The sequence below is a fragment of the Rhea pennata genome, chromosome 13, assembly GCF_028389875.1.
Source record: "Rhea pennata isolate bPtePen1 chromosome 13, bPtePen1.pri, whole genome shotgun sequence".
NCBI lineage: Eukaryota > Metazoa > Chordata > Aves > Rheiformes > Rheidae > Rhea > Rhea pennata.
This window is the reverse complement of record NC_084675.1, coordinates 10,892,246-10,910,960: the sequence shown is the minus strand read 5'-3', so window position 1 is coordinate 10,910,960 and position 18,715 is coordinate 10,892,246. Positions and strand designations below refer to the sequence as shown.

Here is an 18,715-nt window from a genome sequence, read left to right as displayed (position 1 = left end):
AACTTAATAGCTACAAATTATTTTATAATACTGTATATTAATGTAATAATAGCCACATTATTTTTTTAGATTACGCATGCATTTCTGGAATTTGTATGGTGCACAGGAAGAATTCGTTCCTTCACTGGGCTTTGGCATATCTCACTAGAATTATACCACCATCAGTATTTAGAAGAGTAACTGAAAATCCAGTTTATATTTTAGAAGAGGCAAATTCTTCAAAGTATTATTTTTCATAAAATATTCGTGACCTTGATTTGGGCTGACATAAATGGACAAAACTTTAATTAACTCTGATTTTCATATGAACTTTTTGTTCTTACCAAAAGTCAACATTCCTGAAAGATCATTTGACCACTAAGATTCTGCACCCTCTTGAAACACTGACAAGCAATATAAAATGTGGAACATCCCTTCTACTGTTCCCTTATACAAAATACAATAATAAGGGTCATACACTAGGTGCTGCTATAAAAGATAGAAATGGTTTGATGAACTCAGACAAATTATTCCCATGGTAGATACCTGACTCTTCCAGAGAAGATACAGCATTTTAATTGCTACAGGGGTTTTTCTCTCCATGTAAAAGAAACAACTCTACTCCCTCTAAAAATCCCTTATTTGAAACACTTCTGCTGCTGCAGAAATGGACAACTATCATTTTGAAGACTGGCAGAAATCAGCCTCGACAAGAAGCATCAGCCATACAAATGTCAGGTTCAATGACATTGAACTTAGTTGTACTTCAAAATAGTGCATACACTACGGATGGTACTAAATTCTGAAACAGAAGGCAACTGAAAGCACAGACTAGCACACTACACAATGTTGATCCAGGATGCAAATTACAGGTTTTCTGAGAATAACTCAGAAAAGTAATGTTACCATAAATTTGCTGAAAAGTGAATGTAGTAGTTGACAACACAACTCAAAATATTATCATTGATATTCTTCAATCATCTTAAGATTCGTAAGCGAAATGTTCTTCAGCATTCATTATGAAATATTGTATGATACCCCAATGTTTGCTCTCATGTGCACCTACAGTTGAACTTTCCTGTAATTACACTGCATTAAACCTGCAGTATTTCATATTTCAAGTTGCTGAACTTGTCCTGAACAAAAAATTTAGAATTGTAGATTACTCAGATACTAAAACTGTATTCCATATAATTAAATTATAGAAGATGCTTACTTCTTCTTTGGTTTAATTGTTGTTCAGTTTCTCCAAGCCATTTTGTGTAAGTTTTTCTGCTCACTGATCCCAGGAAAATGAAAATATTACTCACTTCCTTCAAAGAGGAAGGTTAAACTCATGAATAGTACAAAACTCACTGAGATGCTTGGAAAGAAAGCAGTATGACAATTTGTTATCCGTAACAAGTAGTAATTACTTAATAATAATATTTACAGAATCCAGTCTTTGTCTCATAGAGGTCTACATTTTCAGAGAAATGGACAATGATGCAGTCATACTAACTTACTATTCCTCAAAACAAATGTTGACTTTGGGGAAGGCAAATTTTAAAAAGCAGCATGGAAGACGTAGGAAGGATGGAAGAATTCACACTTCCAACTAGATTTCTTGGAATAACATTCCTCTAGAGACATGCTTAAAGATCTCTCATCTGCCTTCACCCTCCCACCGGAAAATAAATAAATGTCAGCTTATTGAACTAATCCCACGTGTTTTCTTTAAAGGGGAGGGAAATCTGACTAAACAAACCTTAGACAACATGCATAGGCTGTCATTATAAAGAGAAGGCCTTTCTTGCTGCCCTTTGCCTGTCTGGTTAATACGCTGACTAAAGAACTTTAAGTGATGTTTAAAAAAAAAGGGGGGGGATTTTTCTACAAATCTAGACTGAGGATTTTCCTGTTTTTTTAGTCAAGTATTTACTGCAAAACCAAGACTTAAAACTCAATAAAGACATTATATTTTATACATTTCAAGCATCTGAAGTAATTCTGCAATCTGTAGGGAACTTTAAAGATTATGGCTATGGGAGTTTGAAAGGTTACTGTGTTTATTTTGATGCTGTCTTGCTTTTTTGATAAATGATTACACATTTGAAAGCTTTTCATTTTAAATGAAGAAGGAGCAGCCAGATATGTAGCATGAGATCAAACCTGCTGGTTTAGGACCAACCAGAAATGTAGCCAAAAGTGAAAATTGTCTAACATGGAAAAATGGAAAAAATACTCACTAAAAAACAAACAAACAAAAACCCCATATTGAAGGCTTTTTCCGTGGATCAAGTACAAAGAGAAGACTCCACGGGAAAAGAACACTATGAAAAATAAATTTTCTCTCCATTTCAAGCAGTATTAAAAACTCCCATCATTTCATGGCTGCAAGTCACTCTACATTTATAAGATTTCTTCATTTATCTGAGAAGAAGACAGTGCCGTTAAGGTCCAACTGCAGCCCATTACTAAATAATCTGATTAGAGTACAGCAGAAATCACTTGCTTCAAATACAGGAGGATTCTATTGCCCCAATTCATCACATTTTCTACTCAGGCAATCCTTGGAAGTAGAATTCCTTATGTGGTTATCCACTCATTCATGGGAGCAAGGTCAATGGAAAGAATACTTGGGAAAGAGCAAAAAACGTTTCTTTTTTTCCAGTGGAACTACTGCCTTTTGCTGATCAAATTTCTACCATGGGAATTTCTGAAAGTGCAGACACATCCTAAACTGGACCACTGAGATAAAGAAAATTAAAATCAATCAATTTCATTTATTGACCTCAGATAGATCTACTTAAGGAAGGAAGCTGCCCTCCCTCTTCATCTACAGCACATGATTATGTGAGTTCTTGGTATGCCATATACTAAGAACGCATGTGAACAGTGAGAATGAATACTTCATACTGGGACTCCTTTTCTTTTTTAAATGTCCCTAAAAAGGTAAATACTATGTCTAATCCTATACTGGACCCATTATCAGATTCATGGCTTTGAAAATGTAAGTTTGTTACACTGAAAAAAAGAAAAAATATTTTAATGGAAATGTACTGAAGTTGGACACGTACTGTTATTTACCTGATTCTATTTAGCTTTATTCTGTGTTACTGACTACTTAAAAGGTCTTATATGAACAAATTATTCAGCTGAAACAAGAGCACTCAGCTCTCACAGAGTCAGGATCTAAATATAGATAGTAAAATTTAAGTTAATTTTTCCAGAATAAAAATTGTATGGATGTGCTGTGAACTGCTTTTCTACATAAAAGGTATCAGTAACTCAAAATTTCCCTTTGATATTCCATGCAAAATACACCCAAATTCAGGGGTCATGGCCAGAGTTTGTTCCAAACCAAGCACACAAGCAACCGCTCCTTCCACAGTCAACTCTCCCACCTCATTCTACAAACTTCAGCCTTTTCTATCAAAGGAAATTAAAACAATTACAAGTTTCCAAACTTTTAAAGATGTTTGAATTTTTTTTCTGTCAATTATCTTATTTCTGAAAAACAGCATACTTTAGTAAAAAAATGTACATGCAGAATTTCACACTATTCCAAATTGGTATGGACACTGTATTAAAATACTGAAAAAAGTATGTGTATCATGGAAATTCTGACCGACCTAACTACAGTAGCACCAGTAGGCACTTCAATGATACTTTCCTTATTGAAAATTAATGCAGTCTCTGAATTTTAAACATAAATGAAACATTAGTTTTAGATTATATTTTGCAAGCCAATAGTCAGAATTTAATATGATGATGTGTAGAGATTGCCTTGATTTTTTTCCTCTTATCCGGTGCTTGCAGCCTATGTGCATTTAAACTAAAAACATTTGATACACACTAAATATAAATTATTTGCTTGGAGATCTTTCAGGCATGAAGAAAAAGCCTCTTAAAATAAATTTAAAATATTATATGCTTGATGGTGTATAACCAAAGGTTTAATCTCACCACTAAAGGGGCAGTTGCTGTGATTCTGCAATAACCCTGCAGACAATAATCAAGACAGCTCCTGTTGTTCTCTCAGTAAAATCATGGTAAACACAGCATGGATATATTGTAATTTGATATCTGTAAGATCAACTGTTATATCTCACAGTAACTCATAATGTAAGATTTCATTCACCATTAAATGTACATTTTCCTCAGATGCCATAAAAACCTATTATTTACTAAGCATGTTTTCTATTAACTTTAGATTACCAACAGAGAAAAAAGTGCCCAGAGATAATTTTTTACACAACAAATCATTTCTTTCTAAGCTCTACACACTTAGGTTATATAGTTGAGGAGGGGGTAGGAACAACAAGGAAATATTACTTTCACTTTACATTTTAGTACATGTGGGAGAAAAAGCAAAAATTTCTCTACCTGCTCACAGTTAAAGAGAAAACAACTAAAAATAATTATTTCCACATTTGGAATATCTTTTCACCAGTCAAATTCAACATTAATCTCACAAGGTTATTTGGTATACATAAGGGAAAAATGACAAGCAAGAATGGTATTTAAAACAGAAGTATAAACACCAGGGTTTGGTGTATTTTTCAGTTAAAGTAACACTACCAGTGGAAAAAACATACACTTCAGAGAGAGCAAACTGCAATAATTCTGAGCTATCTCAAACTATAAACCGCTAACCATGCTAGCAGAATTTGGCTAACATTAGAATAAATAATAGGACAGTAACTTTACTAAAAAATAAGTAGGTTACTCATTAGTATTTTAGGCATGTAATCAAACATTTTTCACTTACCAGTGCTGGATTTTTTCTTGGCAGCTAGTGACCACCTGTCATTAAAACAGATAACTACTCATGAAAAAACAAGGCTAAGCACACAGCTGCAATGTCAATGTATCAGAAACTAGAACAGTAGCTTTACAGATTTGGAGGTGTCTCTATATACATTTTTATTTGTCAGTACAAAGGCATGCGAATGGTAGTTCTTAAGCTGCACACTTTATCACACACTAATGCAGACTGATAACCACAGAACAAATTACAGCTTTTCAGTTCATATTTTGGTACAATACCTGCTCCATAACTATTAAGTGACACACGATACAAGATAAGTAGTATTTTCTGCAATCTGCAGATCTTTTTTTCAGTGTTATATGCTTGCAGAATAAGCAAACAATATACATTATAACAAGACATCAATGTAACATCCATACTCATTCATTAGAAAAACAAAAGAATTCCACTGCATTAAAAACATTTTTCCATTATCAGTTTATCTACAAATGTTTCCACTAGTAGCTTTATACCAAAAAAGCACAAATGAATTTTGTAGTGTTTAAATGCAAGGACATTTGATGCCATTATGGGCTGTTGGCTTCCTTTTTGTTCTTTCTGGCTACCAAGAAAAAAAGAAATTTTACTCTATTTCTAATTTTTTTTATGCCAAGGCCTTCCCAAGACTTCAAAAATAACTTACAAAGTAAAGTATATTGTTAAAACGAAATACTTTTTTCTATTTTTAACTCTATTTTATAGACTCTGTGCATATAGCAAACAGCCAAGATGATGAAACCTGTGACTTTCTCTGATAAAATTACACAGAAATTTTGTCTTTCAAAACATATTCTAATCTCTGAGAAACAGTTATCAAAAATATAACACAAATAATTTCATTCAACTACAGGAAATCCAATGAAGCTATAAGGTAATTAAATACGTCTAGATGTCTTCTCAATGTAAGTATTTTTCAGATTTTTTTTTCAAATTTTGTTTTTCCTATAGCCAAAATAATGCTAACATTTGAAAGCAATTAATGAGAAAATTTGCAGAGAAAACAACAACATATATTCAAGTCCCCCTGAAATCACTGGAGCAGATAATATTTTTTTAAAGAACAGAATGAAAGACGATTTTTTTTTTTCAGTTAGCATATGTGCAACTATTGCAGAACAGATCCCAGACTCTATACTTTTTATTCATACAGGAGCAAAAAAAAAAAAAAAAAAAAAAAAAAAAAAAAAAAAAAACTACTTTGTGAGCTGTGAGCTAATAATTCTTTAAACAGAACTAAGTACTTAAAAAAAAAAGGATCAGCTCTGCATTTGTGGTTGCACTATTTCATAATCCATCACGAAATTTGGCCAGGTAGCTTGTCCTGCTTAAGCCAACTTTAAATTTATCATTTGCTTTAAACTCTCATAAATCAAATTCCTGTATTTTCCTTAATGTGCAAGCTAACTATTTTTAAGGTTCAGAGTAGAGATACAGACTCCTACAGGACATAAATTCAGAAATCTAATTCATACTATTAGCGTTAGGCCCATTTTAAGAGTTAAGTTTCCCTACAAAGTATAAATCATACAGAGCAGCAACATTTCATAACAATGCTAACATACAATGGAGCAGAACACTAACAAATACAAGAGTCAGAAAATATTCTATCAACGTATTTCACTCTTTCAGATTTGGTAGTGATTGCAAAGTACGCAACATAATTAAGTGCACAAAAATGTTCATGAAATCCTTTAAGAAACTTCCAGTTTAATTGCCCTAATAAAGATGAAGATGGGAAAAAAAGACAGGAAGCTTTCCATTCCCAATACATGACTTTCCATGCATGAAGTGAGCTAAAAGCACAAAAAGAAAAACCCTGCAAACCATAAGAGCAGCATGTTCATTAACCTCTACATGATAATCCTTTCGTAGCTGCATATTAACTAGTTACATATTCATAATCATTTACATTATTTAGAGGACCTTCTATGAAAATTTTCAGGCTATATCCATTAGCTATAATGTTAAAGGTTACAGAAGATAGTCTACTTAATGTTTCCACGAAGCTTTTTTTAATTAGTAAATATGTAAATGGAGCACATATGCTTTTTATGTTTTTTTAAAAATAGCTCATCAGTAAAACAGCATATGGGCATATGCTGTTTCCACCACCCTTTATCCCCTTAAAAAAAAAAAAATCAATAGCACCAATCAATTTTAATTTAATTCTTCTTCTTTGATATAATCTCTCTTGAAGGGATACTAAAGGGTGGAACCAATAACAAACCTTTTCATTTCAGTGGCCAGGATAAAATGAGACCTTCTACAGACAGGCTAAAATATACCATCTTAAAAATGTTTCAGCTCGCACTTATAGGACTGAACTCTTATAAAGAGAGAGAGAGAGAGAATAAATATTGAAAAACAGAAGATAATTATGTATATATCCTCTATTAGGTCAGTCACGCTGTTTGGATAACAACTAGTTATATTAGAGCAAAGAAACAGATAAATACATAAACAAATCTTTGATTCTTTGTCTTTAATCAAAAACAAGGAAAATCATTAGTTCATCTTCCACACACTATTTATATCTAGAGCTAAAATTAAAGAAAGAAAATTCCTTTCAGGATAAATAAAATAAATCACCAGTTCATTTAAGTTTAATTTGTCTGGACAGCTAGCACCACCAATAACGCATTACTTTTAAGACACTATAGTAAAAGTGGTATCAATAAATTCTGAATTCTCCCCTTCTAGGCATAACAACATATGAATCTGTGAATGAATTAGGTTATCAGTAGTTTATTTCCATACTAAAATACTTAATAAACTACTCTTGTAGCAAATTTAACATTACCTAACCATGAGTGCAGTTATCCAAACAGCATCCACTAGTACAAAATACATTCCATAGTCTTAAAATAAAACAAACAGGAAAATACCCTGTTCCTTCTTTTTCTCTAATAGTAATTTGTTAAAATTTAATATTTCTCAAGATCCTGATTCAACAGAAAGGTATCTGATTTCAGAAATACTTGTTAAAATTCAGTTGGACCGGAAAGCACGCAACTTGCTTGAAGGTTTACTTCCAGCAGGTTTTAGTCTACTTAAGGCTACTTATCTTTTTGGGTAGCCACAAGGGGGCATCATCCTGTGAATTTCCTTTCTAAGTACAGTTGCTAAAAGACTGCATTTTTGCATGCTTTTAATTTAAAATGTAATTCCTTCTTGATTAAAAACCAAACATTTAAAGTAGGAGATTAGATGTTGGTTCTGCTCTCATTATTACTATTTTGAGCTATTTAAACGCAAGTTTACATTATTGCTTTTAGGGAAGCTATTGTTTCTAAATTTAACTGGTCCTTCCAAATTCCTGTTGAAACTGAGATGAGGTAGTAAGTGGCTAGCTCACAACTCTGGGTGAGTGGCCACAGCAAGTAAAATTTTTTTAAACCTCCATTATATATGTTTGGTATTATCAACACTTACATATGCAGCAATTTTAGTTTAAGCATTAAATGTTAAAACAAGTACAGCAAAGAAGAGCAGGAAGGATCCACTTCAAAGTTGTGATTCACTTTCTAGGTATCATACAGTTCCAATCTGTCAACCCTAACACAGGATAATTTGCAGGCTAACTGGATAAAATCACCCCAAAACAATTCATACTATACAGCCAGACATTGCTATCTGTCTGAAGGCAGAGATTTCCTTTTCTTAGCTGTACTTTCTCTCTTTCTTATCTGCCAATATTCCATTTTCTCTGGGATAACCCAGCTAAAGAGGTCAAAATTCTTCCCATGCATTAATTAAACTGCACAGCACTTTTCCAAAGTAGTGAACTGGTTTTATAGACTGAGCAACTGAACAACGCTGGCCAGTCGCAGACCTAGGAACAGAAGCCAGGCCTCACCACTGGACAGCCACACAGCGCAACGTTCTGTTGGGAATGTGTGAAAAGGATGCTGTAACATGAGCCGATTCTTATCTGTAGCGGCCTGTGGGTCTCTAATTTGCTCCCCATTACTGTACGCACACCTGCTACCTTTCCTCAACAGGTCCTTCCCTGGATGTGCAAGTACATTACTTCCTATTTTCTTCCCACCTGTTGCCTCTGCGTGTGCCCCATATCTAACAGCTGAATATAATGCTCTTTGGGGTTTCTGATCATTCAGGCAGTGCACACATAGTTCTGCTCCCTTCCCAGATACAAGACTATTTGATTTTATTTAGGTAGCTCTCTAAGGTAGAGCGCGTGTATGTGAATGTCTCTACTAAGCAGCTGCACTGCCTACAAAGGGGATGGTTTTAAGCACACCATGAGGGTAATTCTTACCTATTTCTTATATATTCTGAACAGTGATAAAGCAAGCTGCTATGTCAAAATTTTATTTATGTCTTGTTTTGGGAAAAGCTATGAACAACAGAGCTGGTATTGCAGCAGCATAGACATTTTAGGGTAGCAATGCTAAATCTGCAGTACCTGAATCACACACAGTTATGTTCAAATACAAGAAATAGAAACTGCTGTATTTAGGATGAAAGTTAATTTCAATAGGTGAAAATAAGAAAGTACCATCAGATTAGGAAAAAAATCCTAACTGAATGAGAGGGCATCTCCAGGTTTGTGGGTCTGAAAGCGTAAATATTCAGCACGTGCAGAAAAAAAAGTTTCATTTTCATTTTAAACAAATTGCTTGTTAGGCTTCTAAGAGGCCAAACGTGTGACATTTCTACATACATACTTGTATAATTTGTTTCAAAACCGTGGCTCACAATCTGCTTGATCTTCTGAAATTAGAAGCCAGGGACACAGATCTAATCCCAGCTCTGATTCTGTTTCTTCTATATGGCCTTGAGCAAATCACAACCTCTCAGTCTACATTTCTTCATCTGCAAAATGGGGATAATAGTATTAACCTACCCACCTCAGAGTGTTTAATGATGATTAATTAATGTGAGAAAAGCACTCTAAAGATGTAAGAGCACTATATAAGTGATAAAGCATTATTTACCACTTGAAAAGTAATCTGAATAAAATCAGATATGCAAGTAATTTGTTTACATGTAGCAATAATATAATTTGTGACTATTTAATCTTGAATTAGTCTCACTCTAAACATCCCTTTCAATCACATTTCCAGTTACTTAGGGAAAAATGACAGTATGGAATACTTTTTGTGAAAGCAGAGCAAGTAATGAGGCGGTAATTAAAGTAAGGGTCTAATAAAGTCTAAAACCAATGACTTGCCTTCAGGATATTGTCTCTGCCATTTCAGACTGTGCAAAGATCTCAATCTTGATCTTGGTTCTGTTGTTTAGAACCTTCCAGGAACCACAATAAAAACATGCCAGTTTTCTGAAACGCAGATCCATGTTTACAAGGCTCACGATAAATCCAAGCTAACTTCCTCTACTGACCTAATAAGGATGACTCCAACTCTCCGGAGCTTAACTGCTTAACTTTGCACAAGCAAGTATTTACTTCAACTGATAAACACATGAGCTATCTCCAGCTATACACATTTGCAGTATTGAGACCCACTATGCCATTTTGCTAATGTGCAAGAGATCTCTGTCGCACCCAAAACCTAAGTTTACTGATGAGGTAACTAGTTCACAACATGACTTTACATTACAGAAGAACACTAATGGGTAATCTTGGTCTCTTGCTAATAAGGATGTAACACACCACACCAACATTTAAAATGATTTTTCATTCTTCCTCCAAAAAAAAAAAAAAAAAAAAAAAAAAAAAAAAAAAAAAAAGCATAGTATTCACCTGAAACACAGTAACCATTGATGGAGAAAGACAGAATCGTTTTTCCTAGAGCCCAATTTTCAATGAAAAAACAAAAGAAAACTACTAAAAGTTCTTCAGTCTGTTGGCATACTGTGTGATCTAATGGCAAAGGAAGAAAGCATTTCTGAGCTCTCATATTCATTATTTAAAAATATTACTGGAAAACACTACCTATTATCAAACTGTTCGCATAAATATCCCTTTGAGTGGAAAATTTTCTTTTTTTTTTGTTTTTTTTTTTTTTTTAAGTATCTTTGGAAAGAATATTGAAGGAAAGAGGAGACAAAACGAAATACAGATCATGGCAAACATTTTTCTAAAGGAAAAAAATAAACTTCCTACTTAAAAATAAAATCACAATTTTTAATTCTCTTTATAGCAAAACAGATGAAGATCTAAATATTTTGTATTAATTGTCCACGCACAATGGACTTTCTCAGTTTTCTACAAAAATTCATACAACTATTGTTTTTCAGTATATTAGACCTAGCTTCTGACTGAAATGATTTTTGTGAGCTTAAAAATTCTACCTGAATGATCTACATAAAGTAGACAAGAAAATATCTTATCTCTTATTTGCCAACTGTGAAATTCTGCCCACTTAGACTATTTCACGTTGCAACCGCTGCTGTGGTTATAGGTCACGTAGACAAGCGAGTTACTGTTACCTTGCAGTAAGTCCACATATGCACAGGTGAGGCTGACAGCCCACTTGCACTCACTGATACCCAGACAGTGTCCCATTATGTGACACAGCACCCTTTTTCCTTACTTTCAACCACAAGCTCTCAACATCAGTTTTGCAGTTTATCAAATCCCTCTGAGAATCATTTCAAATCACAAAACCAGCAAAAAAAGTGAATCTAACAGGAAGTTTTCTGCTAAACTAGTGTGTTTAATCAGCTCTGAACCAACAGAACTGGTGCAAGGGAGGAACAAATTAGAGTGAGGTCTTGTTTTTCCTTGTTAACAAGTCAGTCTCCTTATCATGTTACTTCATTTTAAAGCAGAGCTAAGGAACTCATTTTAGCTTACTTCAGGTGATTATATTCATGTGGCTATACGATACAAGGTAGCCCAGATACCAGGACAACAGTATACTAATGTAAGCATTAAACTAGCATGACCTAACTTACAAACAGCTTATGCAGGTTTTGCAAGTTTTGATATACTCTGCATTGAAACTACCATGATGCCAGTAATTCCTGAGTTAACTAGTTTAAAACACACATGAACTGTGGCAACTGCCAGATAGACATACCTTCAGGCTGTGGTTCAACATTCAACAGCGGTTTTGAGTAAACTAGCATCAATCCCTCTCCGTCTCCAGCTACTCAGTTCCATCAATTTTTCCTTTTAACTCCTGCACACTTGGCTGGCAAAGACATTTGTGCTACTGTCCAGATTAGGGAACTGCACTGGCCGAGAAATAATTTAGAAAAGAACAGAAGCAAAAAAAATGAACAATTAAGTTTGTTTTTAAGATGGATCACAGGCCAGGTCACTGGAACAGTGTTATTACTGTGCCACTCTAAATTGCTCAAAGACAAACAAGCAGTCACCATAAATAAATAAATAAATGAAAAGTTTTCACCTAACTAAAAGTTTTCAAAAATCTTGAAGAAGGGACCGAGACTGTTCCTTGCAACTGCTCTGACTTGGTCTCAGCACAGCCACAGCTCAAAGAAGCACCCATCACAGGCTCTCCATTTCCCATCCCATTTGTGCTGACATCTGACACTACTATTTGGGCTTGAACTACTGGATTCTGTCTACCACACAGCAGTGTGATCATAGGTGCCGGTACGGAAAAGGTGGATGAATTCACCCTTTATATGGTAGCCAATGCTTCAGCCAGCTTAAACTGAGACTGAAACTGCAGTCTGAGGTAAGAGACTAGAGGAGCACACAACAGCTCCCATAGTTTTGTTGCCATTATGCCATCTTGACATTGCCATATTTTAAACTAAAGACAGGACTTGTGGCTGGCTAGCCTCACAGCTGACAGGAGATTACATCCACAACAGTCCCTGCTTCACTACATCCCACCTGAGCTTCATTAAACACAGCCTTGACACAGTCCAGAATCTGGCTCACTGGACTGTGGTTAGTTGAGGAGAGAGACCACAAAAATAGAGCAATTGCACACTACAGCACAGCACTCTACAGATATAAAGAGCCTGCCTTCATCTGCTGCTTGCCCTGAGACCCCCCTTGACCAACACTGGCTTTTACAAGGCTTCATCCAAGCACAGTACTTCCAGAACAGCTGATGTGTCCTAATGGCCCACTCTGAAAAACTGAAGTATTGGGGTAGTAGTTGCACTAAGAATGTCAAGATGGCAAGCTCTGAGCTAGTGCATCCTTTTGCAAGACTGGAACTTCAAATTAAAACAGAATACAATTTTACAGTTTCAAAGGAGGAAAGAAAAACACGAAGTAAGTGGTACCCAAGTCATTATGAGAAGAGAGATTATGTTCATAAACTTACAGAATACAGATCTACATAAATGCTAAACATACTAAAAATGATTCCCAAGCAGTCATAGTCATGGTATTTACTGATATAATCTGTAGGCAACTACAGCAGCAGCACATTTTAGCAACATTTACATGCTGTGGCTATAACCACACACATACATATTAGTTACTGATGAGGCAAGGAGACATACAGACTTGCCCACTCCAGAATAAAGGCAACAGTCTTTAAACCCTTTTGTGAATAGTTTAACTTCATAGTATTTCATTACCACAGAAATACAACTTAATATGTTAATTTATTTCATAGTTCTGGACATTCTGCAAACTGGCAGACATCTAAGTCATATTATTAAGAGCACAGGCAAATATTGCTACTCAACAGTTACCAGAACACTGACTGAAAAAGTAAAAGAGATGATGAATTAACACCAGAAAAACAATAATGCTTAACATTTGAAAGCTTCAATCTTCCAGATTATGAGTGAATTTGTCCTTTTACTTGAAACAGTACAAAACATTATTGGAATCCACTAATAAAAAAAAAAAAAAAAAAAAAAAAGCACTGGATAGAGTGGAGTGGATGTCATCACAAATTTCTGTAGTGTTAGTTTTTCAGGACCTTTTAGAAAGGAGTATGTCAAATGAAGTTTCAGGCACTATGTTAACTTTCCTCAAATAGTTGGTGTAGAAAGTGAAATCCTACTGCACCAGCATCTCATACTTTCCCTCTAGAGTCTATTAACTTGTACGCAGGCTGAAAGAAGTACAATACTCTGAGAGACACTATCCTGGAAATCACACTGAATCTCATATTTTGAGTCTGCTGGCAAACAGTTCCATTTGCTCCTGCACTGGCACGAAATGTGCACGACCCTACTCAGTATCACTGATTTTTTTTTCTTGACTGTAGGAACTGCTTTAAAACTGTCAAGTAAATTCATAATACAAGTATTACTTGATAAATACTTAAGCAGACGCAGACACCACTGAATTAACTCATACAGGAAGATGAGAAAACAGAATAAAAAAAAACTAAGTTTAGGATTCTGTACTTTGTTTCCCCATAAACCCTTCAGGTTATTCACTGCTATAAAATTTTAAGTTCCCAGGACCTTGAAAACAATTTGAAAATTAAAGATCACACAGCCTCCATTAATAAAATTCATAAAAATTAAGAATCTGCCATAATACACAATGGCCACTGAGTTACCGTAATAGCTCTATTAAACCTAATTGTGCTTTGTTGTCATGATAAGTGACATGAGAGTCACTTCCTTGTCCTAATTAAAAAAAAAAAAAAAAAAAAAAAAAAAGTCAGTATATCAGTGTAATCCTCCCTTCTCCTCTCCTCCAAAAAAACAACCTGTATTGACAAACAACACTGGAATCTTTTAGATTCTCCAAACCTAGGTTTGCACTCTACAAATGTCTCTTGGGTCTAATCAGTTCTATAATGTCTCCCATCATGCATCTCTTCAGCTCACTGTAAATTCACTGTCTACAGAACTCTTACCAAATCACCCAGATCCAACTGGTCAACCTCCTATCAGCTAAATCTCAATCGTTTTGATTGCAGGAATAAGCATATATAAAATATTGCTTAAATTCAGGTTCTATTGTATGAGAATTCACCTAGTTAAATATTCTTTTTATAATTCCTGTACTAACTTGTAGTAGATTTAATACAATATTTTCAGCTAACATATATTGCTTCTGCAATTGCATGAAATCCATGATATATACATTATATTCTTACAGAAATATCCAGAATTTTACACAGGCATGGTGCTTCCAATGACAGTCTTTATCAAGAAAATTACAATATATTCTTCTATAATTTATCCCCAAGATACACATTCTAAGTCATGTTTTTATACAAAGTGCCTTTAGTGGGAGCACTGAAAATTGCTTTTAACAGTTTGGTCTTACTATGACTACAAATTAAAAAGATAAAATCTGTCCAACAGGCAAGCAGTCCTAAGCAAGAATTAAAATTACTTTTCACCAGGGGTCCTAAACCTGGAAGTTGCAGCTTGAATCAGATTAAAGATAGAAAGTCACGAACATCCTGTTCTTTTAGTATTTTTAAACAGGAAGGAAGCCTCAGTTAGGGTGTTCTCCAGAGCAGCTCTTTAGCACTTAAAAACTCAATCCCAAGGTTGAACCATAGTTGTACAATAGCTTAGATGTTAAAACAATCAACTGTGATTCAAAATTATCTTTAATTCTGCAGACAGATAATTCTGCAGATGTGTTTTACTACTGCAGTAAAGGCTGTCTTCAGACTAATGGGAATAAATGGGTTTCTATTTATTTAATTAAAGATGACTGAGATAGAACAATATCGCATTAATTAAAAAGAAACATATGCACCTGCTTTAATCACAGCACATACAGATAGAGTTCTGACTAAGTAACTTTGCTATTTGTTGTGAAGCTCATGCTGCAGATTACCAGTTTACCAACATACTGGATAACTCATTCTCCCTCTCTTGTGCTGAGACCAAAACATGAGCTTTCAACCTCAGTAATTTTGTGGGAAAAATATGAATCTCAGAGAAGAGGCAGGAGAAATAAAAAGACCTCCTCCATCTTAAAATACAATATTTTCATAACTGAAAATACTGTTGTAATCCAATTATATATATTCATTGCGTAGAGAGAACGTCTACTATATCTTCATCATGACACTCCATTGTAACCAAGATTTGTAGTTCTTTAGTGTAATTTCATATTGAAGCTGAAGCGTTCAATTTTTTTTGACAATTTGCAGAAATTATGTAAAGTTTCCCTATGATAAAATATAATGTTGGTACATCAGCCTAACAGAGGCTTAATTAACGGTCTCCTGGGCCTCTTTCCTACTGAATCAGATCGGTTTAAGAAGAGTCTTACTTACAGAGGGGTCTTACCATGAATGGGGAATAATTCTGTGTGGTTATGACAGAAATCCACTCACACATTAGGCCCAAATGACAATAACATATCAGAGATATTATTTTTCACCAAATTCTACCACCTTGAAAATTAACTGAAGGAGTCAAAGCTGACAGGTTGCTATCACCAATTAGTAATAATAGGTTACCACCCATACAAAAGAGACTGTACTGACTATTCCAACAGATCCTCTTACTGTTCATCCACATTAATGGTCAGTTGATTAGGCAGATCTTTTAGTAATCATCTAGTCTGCTATTCAGAAGCAGATACCTTCAGATATTCCAGACAAAGCATGTGATTTACATCCTGCACACATTCAGCTTCCTTACTCTTAATGAAAGCAACAATTGACAAAGCAATATACAGTGAAGATAAAACACAGTTTTCCTTTATAACTAGGAAGCTCTTATGCATATCTACCAAGCATTTTAAAAATGTTTTTCTGTATGACAAAAGTGAACAGAAAAATTGAAAAGCAAGCAGACTGTGGGTAAATAGCTATCTGTGCCAATGATACATGAAATACAACCACGAGTTCCACACTGTGTGCTCACACAGGACTCACTGCATGTCTAGGACTTAAAAAAAAAAAAAAAAAAAAACTACCTAAATCACCGGGGCCTACTCATGTAGGATCGTGAATGCAATCTATAGGAAGAAGAATCTCAAGTTTTGTACTACAGCCAAATACAGAATCAGCTTCGAAAACCAGAGGAAGCATTTTTACAAAGGATACTTTGGCTTTTTCAAAGCCACTGCAACAGTTATTGATTTCTTAAAGACAAATTCCAAACAACTCATTTTTGATGGACTAACTTTTTAAAGCGGCCCATGAGCTCAAGCAGTTCACTAACACCAATAGGCCCTTGCACAGGCCTACCTGCAGGGCTGTATTTTTATAAACATATGTAATTATACCTGTGAGCAAAAATACAACAAAGAAAGTTAAGATAAAAAAAAATACACGTTAGAAGCATCGCTGTGTGCATAGCCGTTACACTTACCTAACTTCAGTGGTATCTGATACACATTACATCAAGTATTTATACAGCAAATTACAAAGAATCCAGAAGTGGACAGGGAACACACAGGTCTGCTCAAGACTTGCACCACAACTATTATTCTGGTATTTTATTTTTTTAATTATTTTCTGGCAACATCGCAGTGACAAAAAACCCAGCACAGCTAAAAGCCTAGTCAGTGCCTAGCTTCACACCTCCGGATGCCCTTTGCCCGTGTGCTGCCGTCAGCCGGAGGGGGAGAAGAAGAGGGACAGGGCGGCCGGGCCGGGCCGGGCCGGGCCGGCTCCGCTCGGCTCGGCCCCCTGGCTGCTCGGCGCGGCCGCCCTGCCGCTAGGCCGCGGCCCGCCGGGACCAACGGCCGCCGGTGACGTCACGCCGTCACGTGGCCGCGAGCCGCACGCAGGGCCGCGGCGCGTGCCGCCTCGGGGCCGCCGCCGTGGGGGCGCCACCGCCCCCCGCCCCCGCGCGCGGCCGGGCCGCCCCGCGCCGCCCCCCCGCCCGCCGCGGGCCCCCCGCGTGTCCCGGCGGAGCGCGCCGCGCCCGGCCGTTACCTTCTCGTGCTCCTGGCGGAGGCGGCCCACGAGCGCGGGGCTGAGCGGCGAGGCGCCGCCCGCGGCCTCCATGTCGCCGCGGGGCCGCAGTCCGTGAGGGCGCCGCGCAGGCGGCGGGCGACGGGGGTGGGGGGGAGAGGCGGCCGCGCCGGGCCGCTCCGCTCCGCTGCGCTGCGCTGCGCTCCCCTCAGCAGGGCGAATGAGTCCTATAGAAATGTTTGTGGCGGGCGAAGCGCCGGCTCCAGAGCCGCATCCACGCGGGGGCCGCCGCCGCCTGGGCCCGGGGCGCCGCTGCCAGGGGAAGCATCTCACTCTCGCATGGTGGGCCGCGCCGCCGCCTGCGCCCGGGGCCGGCCGCCCCGGGGGCCGCGAGAGCGCCGCGCCGCCGCCTGCTGCACTCTGGGTAGCCGCGCGGGCCGCCGCCGCGCCCGCGGGAGGCCCCGCCGGCGAGCCGCGAGAGGCGGCGCTGCGCCCGCCGCAGCCCAGCCCCCGCCCGCGGGCACCGCGCAGGCCGCGGCCGGCCCGGCGCGGCGGCGGCGGCGGCGGCGGCGGGGGGGCAGAGCGCGGCGGGAGGGCGGCGGCGCGGGGGCTCGGCGCGGGCCAGCGGCAGCGGCGGGGCGCGGGGCGCAGTGCCCGGCCCTGCCGGGCCGCCGCTCGCGGCGATTCCCCGCTCGTGCTGAGGCAGCCAGGGCGGCCCGGAGTACCGGGCCGGTGCGGGAAGGAGCCGCGCTGGGCAGGCCACGGCCGCCGTCCCGCCGGTAGTCCGGCTTCAACTTCTGCGGCCTGGATGCCATCGGTACTGCCTCGTCCTTGGGTTTACTGCACCTCTCCACGGACTGAAGGGGGGTTTGTAAACACCCAGCACAGGTGTTCACCAGGGGTTAGGGTGTCTTACAGCCTCCCTGGCAGGCATGTGTGGCTTCTCTGAGTTTACACCTGGGGTTTTCCCGTCTGGGAAAGAAACAGGACTTCCTTCCCATGACCAGAACTAACTTTGCACGTGCCACGAAACAATCATTTGTAATACGTACACGATACGAAATGTGCTGTGCACTTGCTAGACCCAAGTTCCCACCTCCCCTTAAAGAATGTACATTATAATATAAAGCTATGCATGTGAGGATTTTTTTTTAATGAAGCATGGTTACTAAAGCTGGTAGTTAGCTTTTAGTTTTAATATAACTTTCAATACTGCAAATAAAAA

General features: G+C 38.0%; 1 protein-coding gene across 5 annotated transcripts in view; it reads right to left on the bottom strand.

Moving 5' to 3' along the window:
• Positions 1–17,885, bottom strand: part of URI1 (URI1 prefoldin like chaperone) — a 44,010-nt gene extending 26,125 nt beyond the window's left edge. Inside the window, exons 1-2 of one of the 5 annotated variants that reach the window (XM_062586746.1) lie at positions 17,512–17,885; positions 4,733–4,767 (exon numbers count right to left, since the gene is read on the bottom strand). In XM_062586746.1, the coding sequence (XP_062442730.1) occupies positions 4,733–4,767; positions 17,512–17,583 (107 nt within the window). In that variant the 5' untranslated portion in view covers positions 17,584–17,885. Of the gene's footprint in view, positions 1–4,732; positions 4,768–11,778; positions 11,815–16,942; positions 17,267–17,511 lie in introns of those variants that run through there. The other 4 variants (XM_062586749.1, XM_062586748.1, XM_062586750.1 and 1 more) reach the window with 4 other exon arrangements.
• Positions 17,886–18,715: the final 830 nt, after the last annotated feature.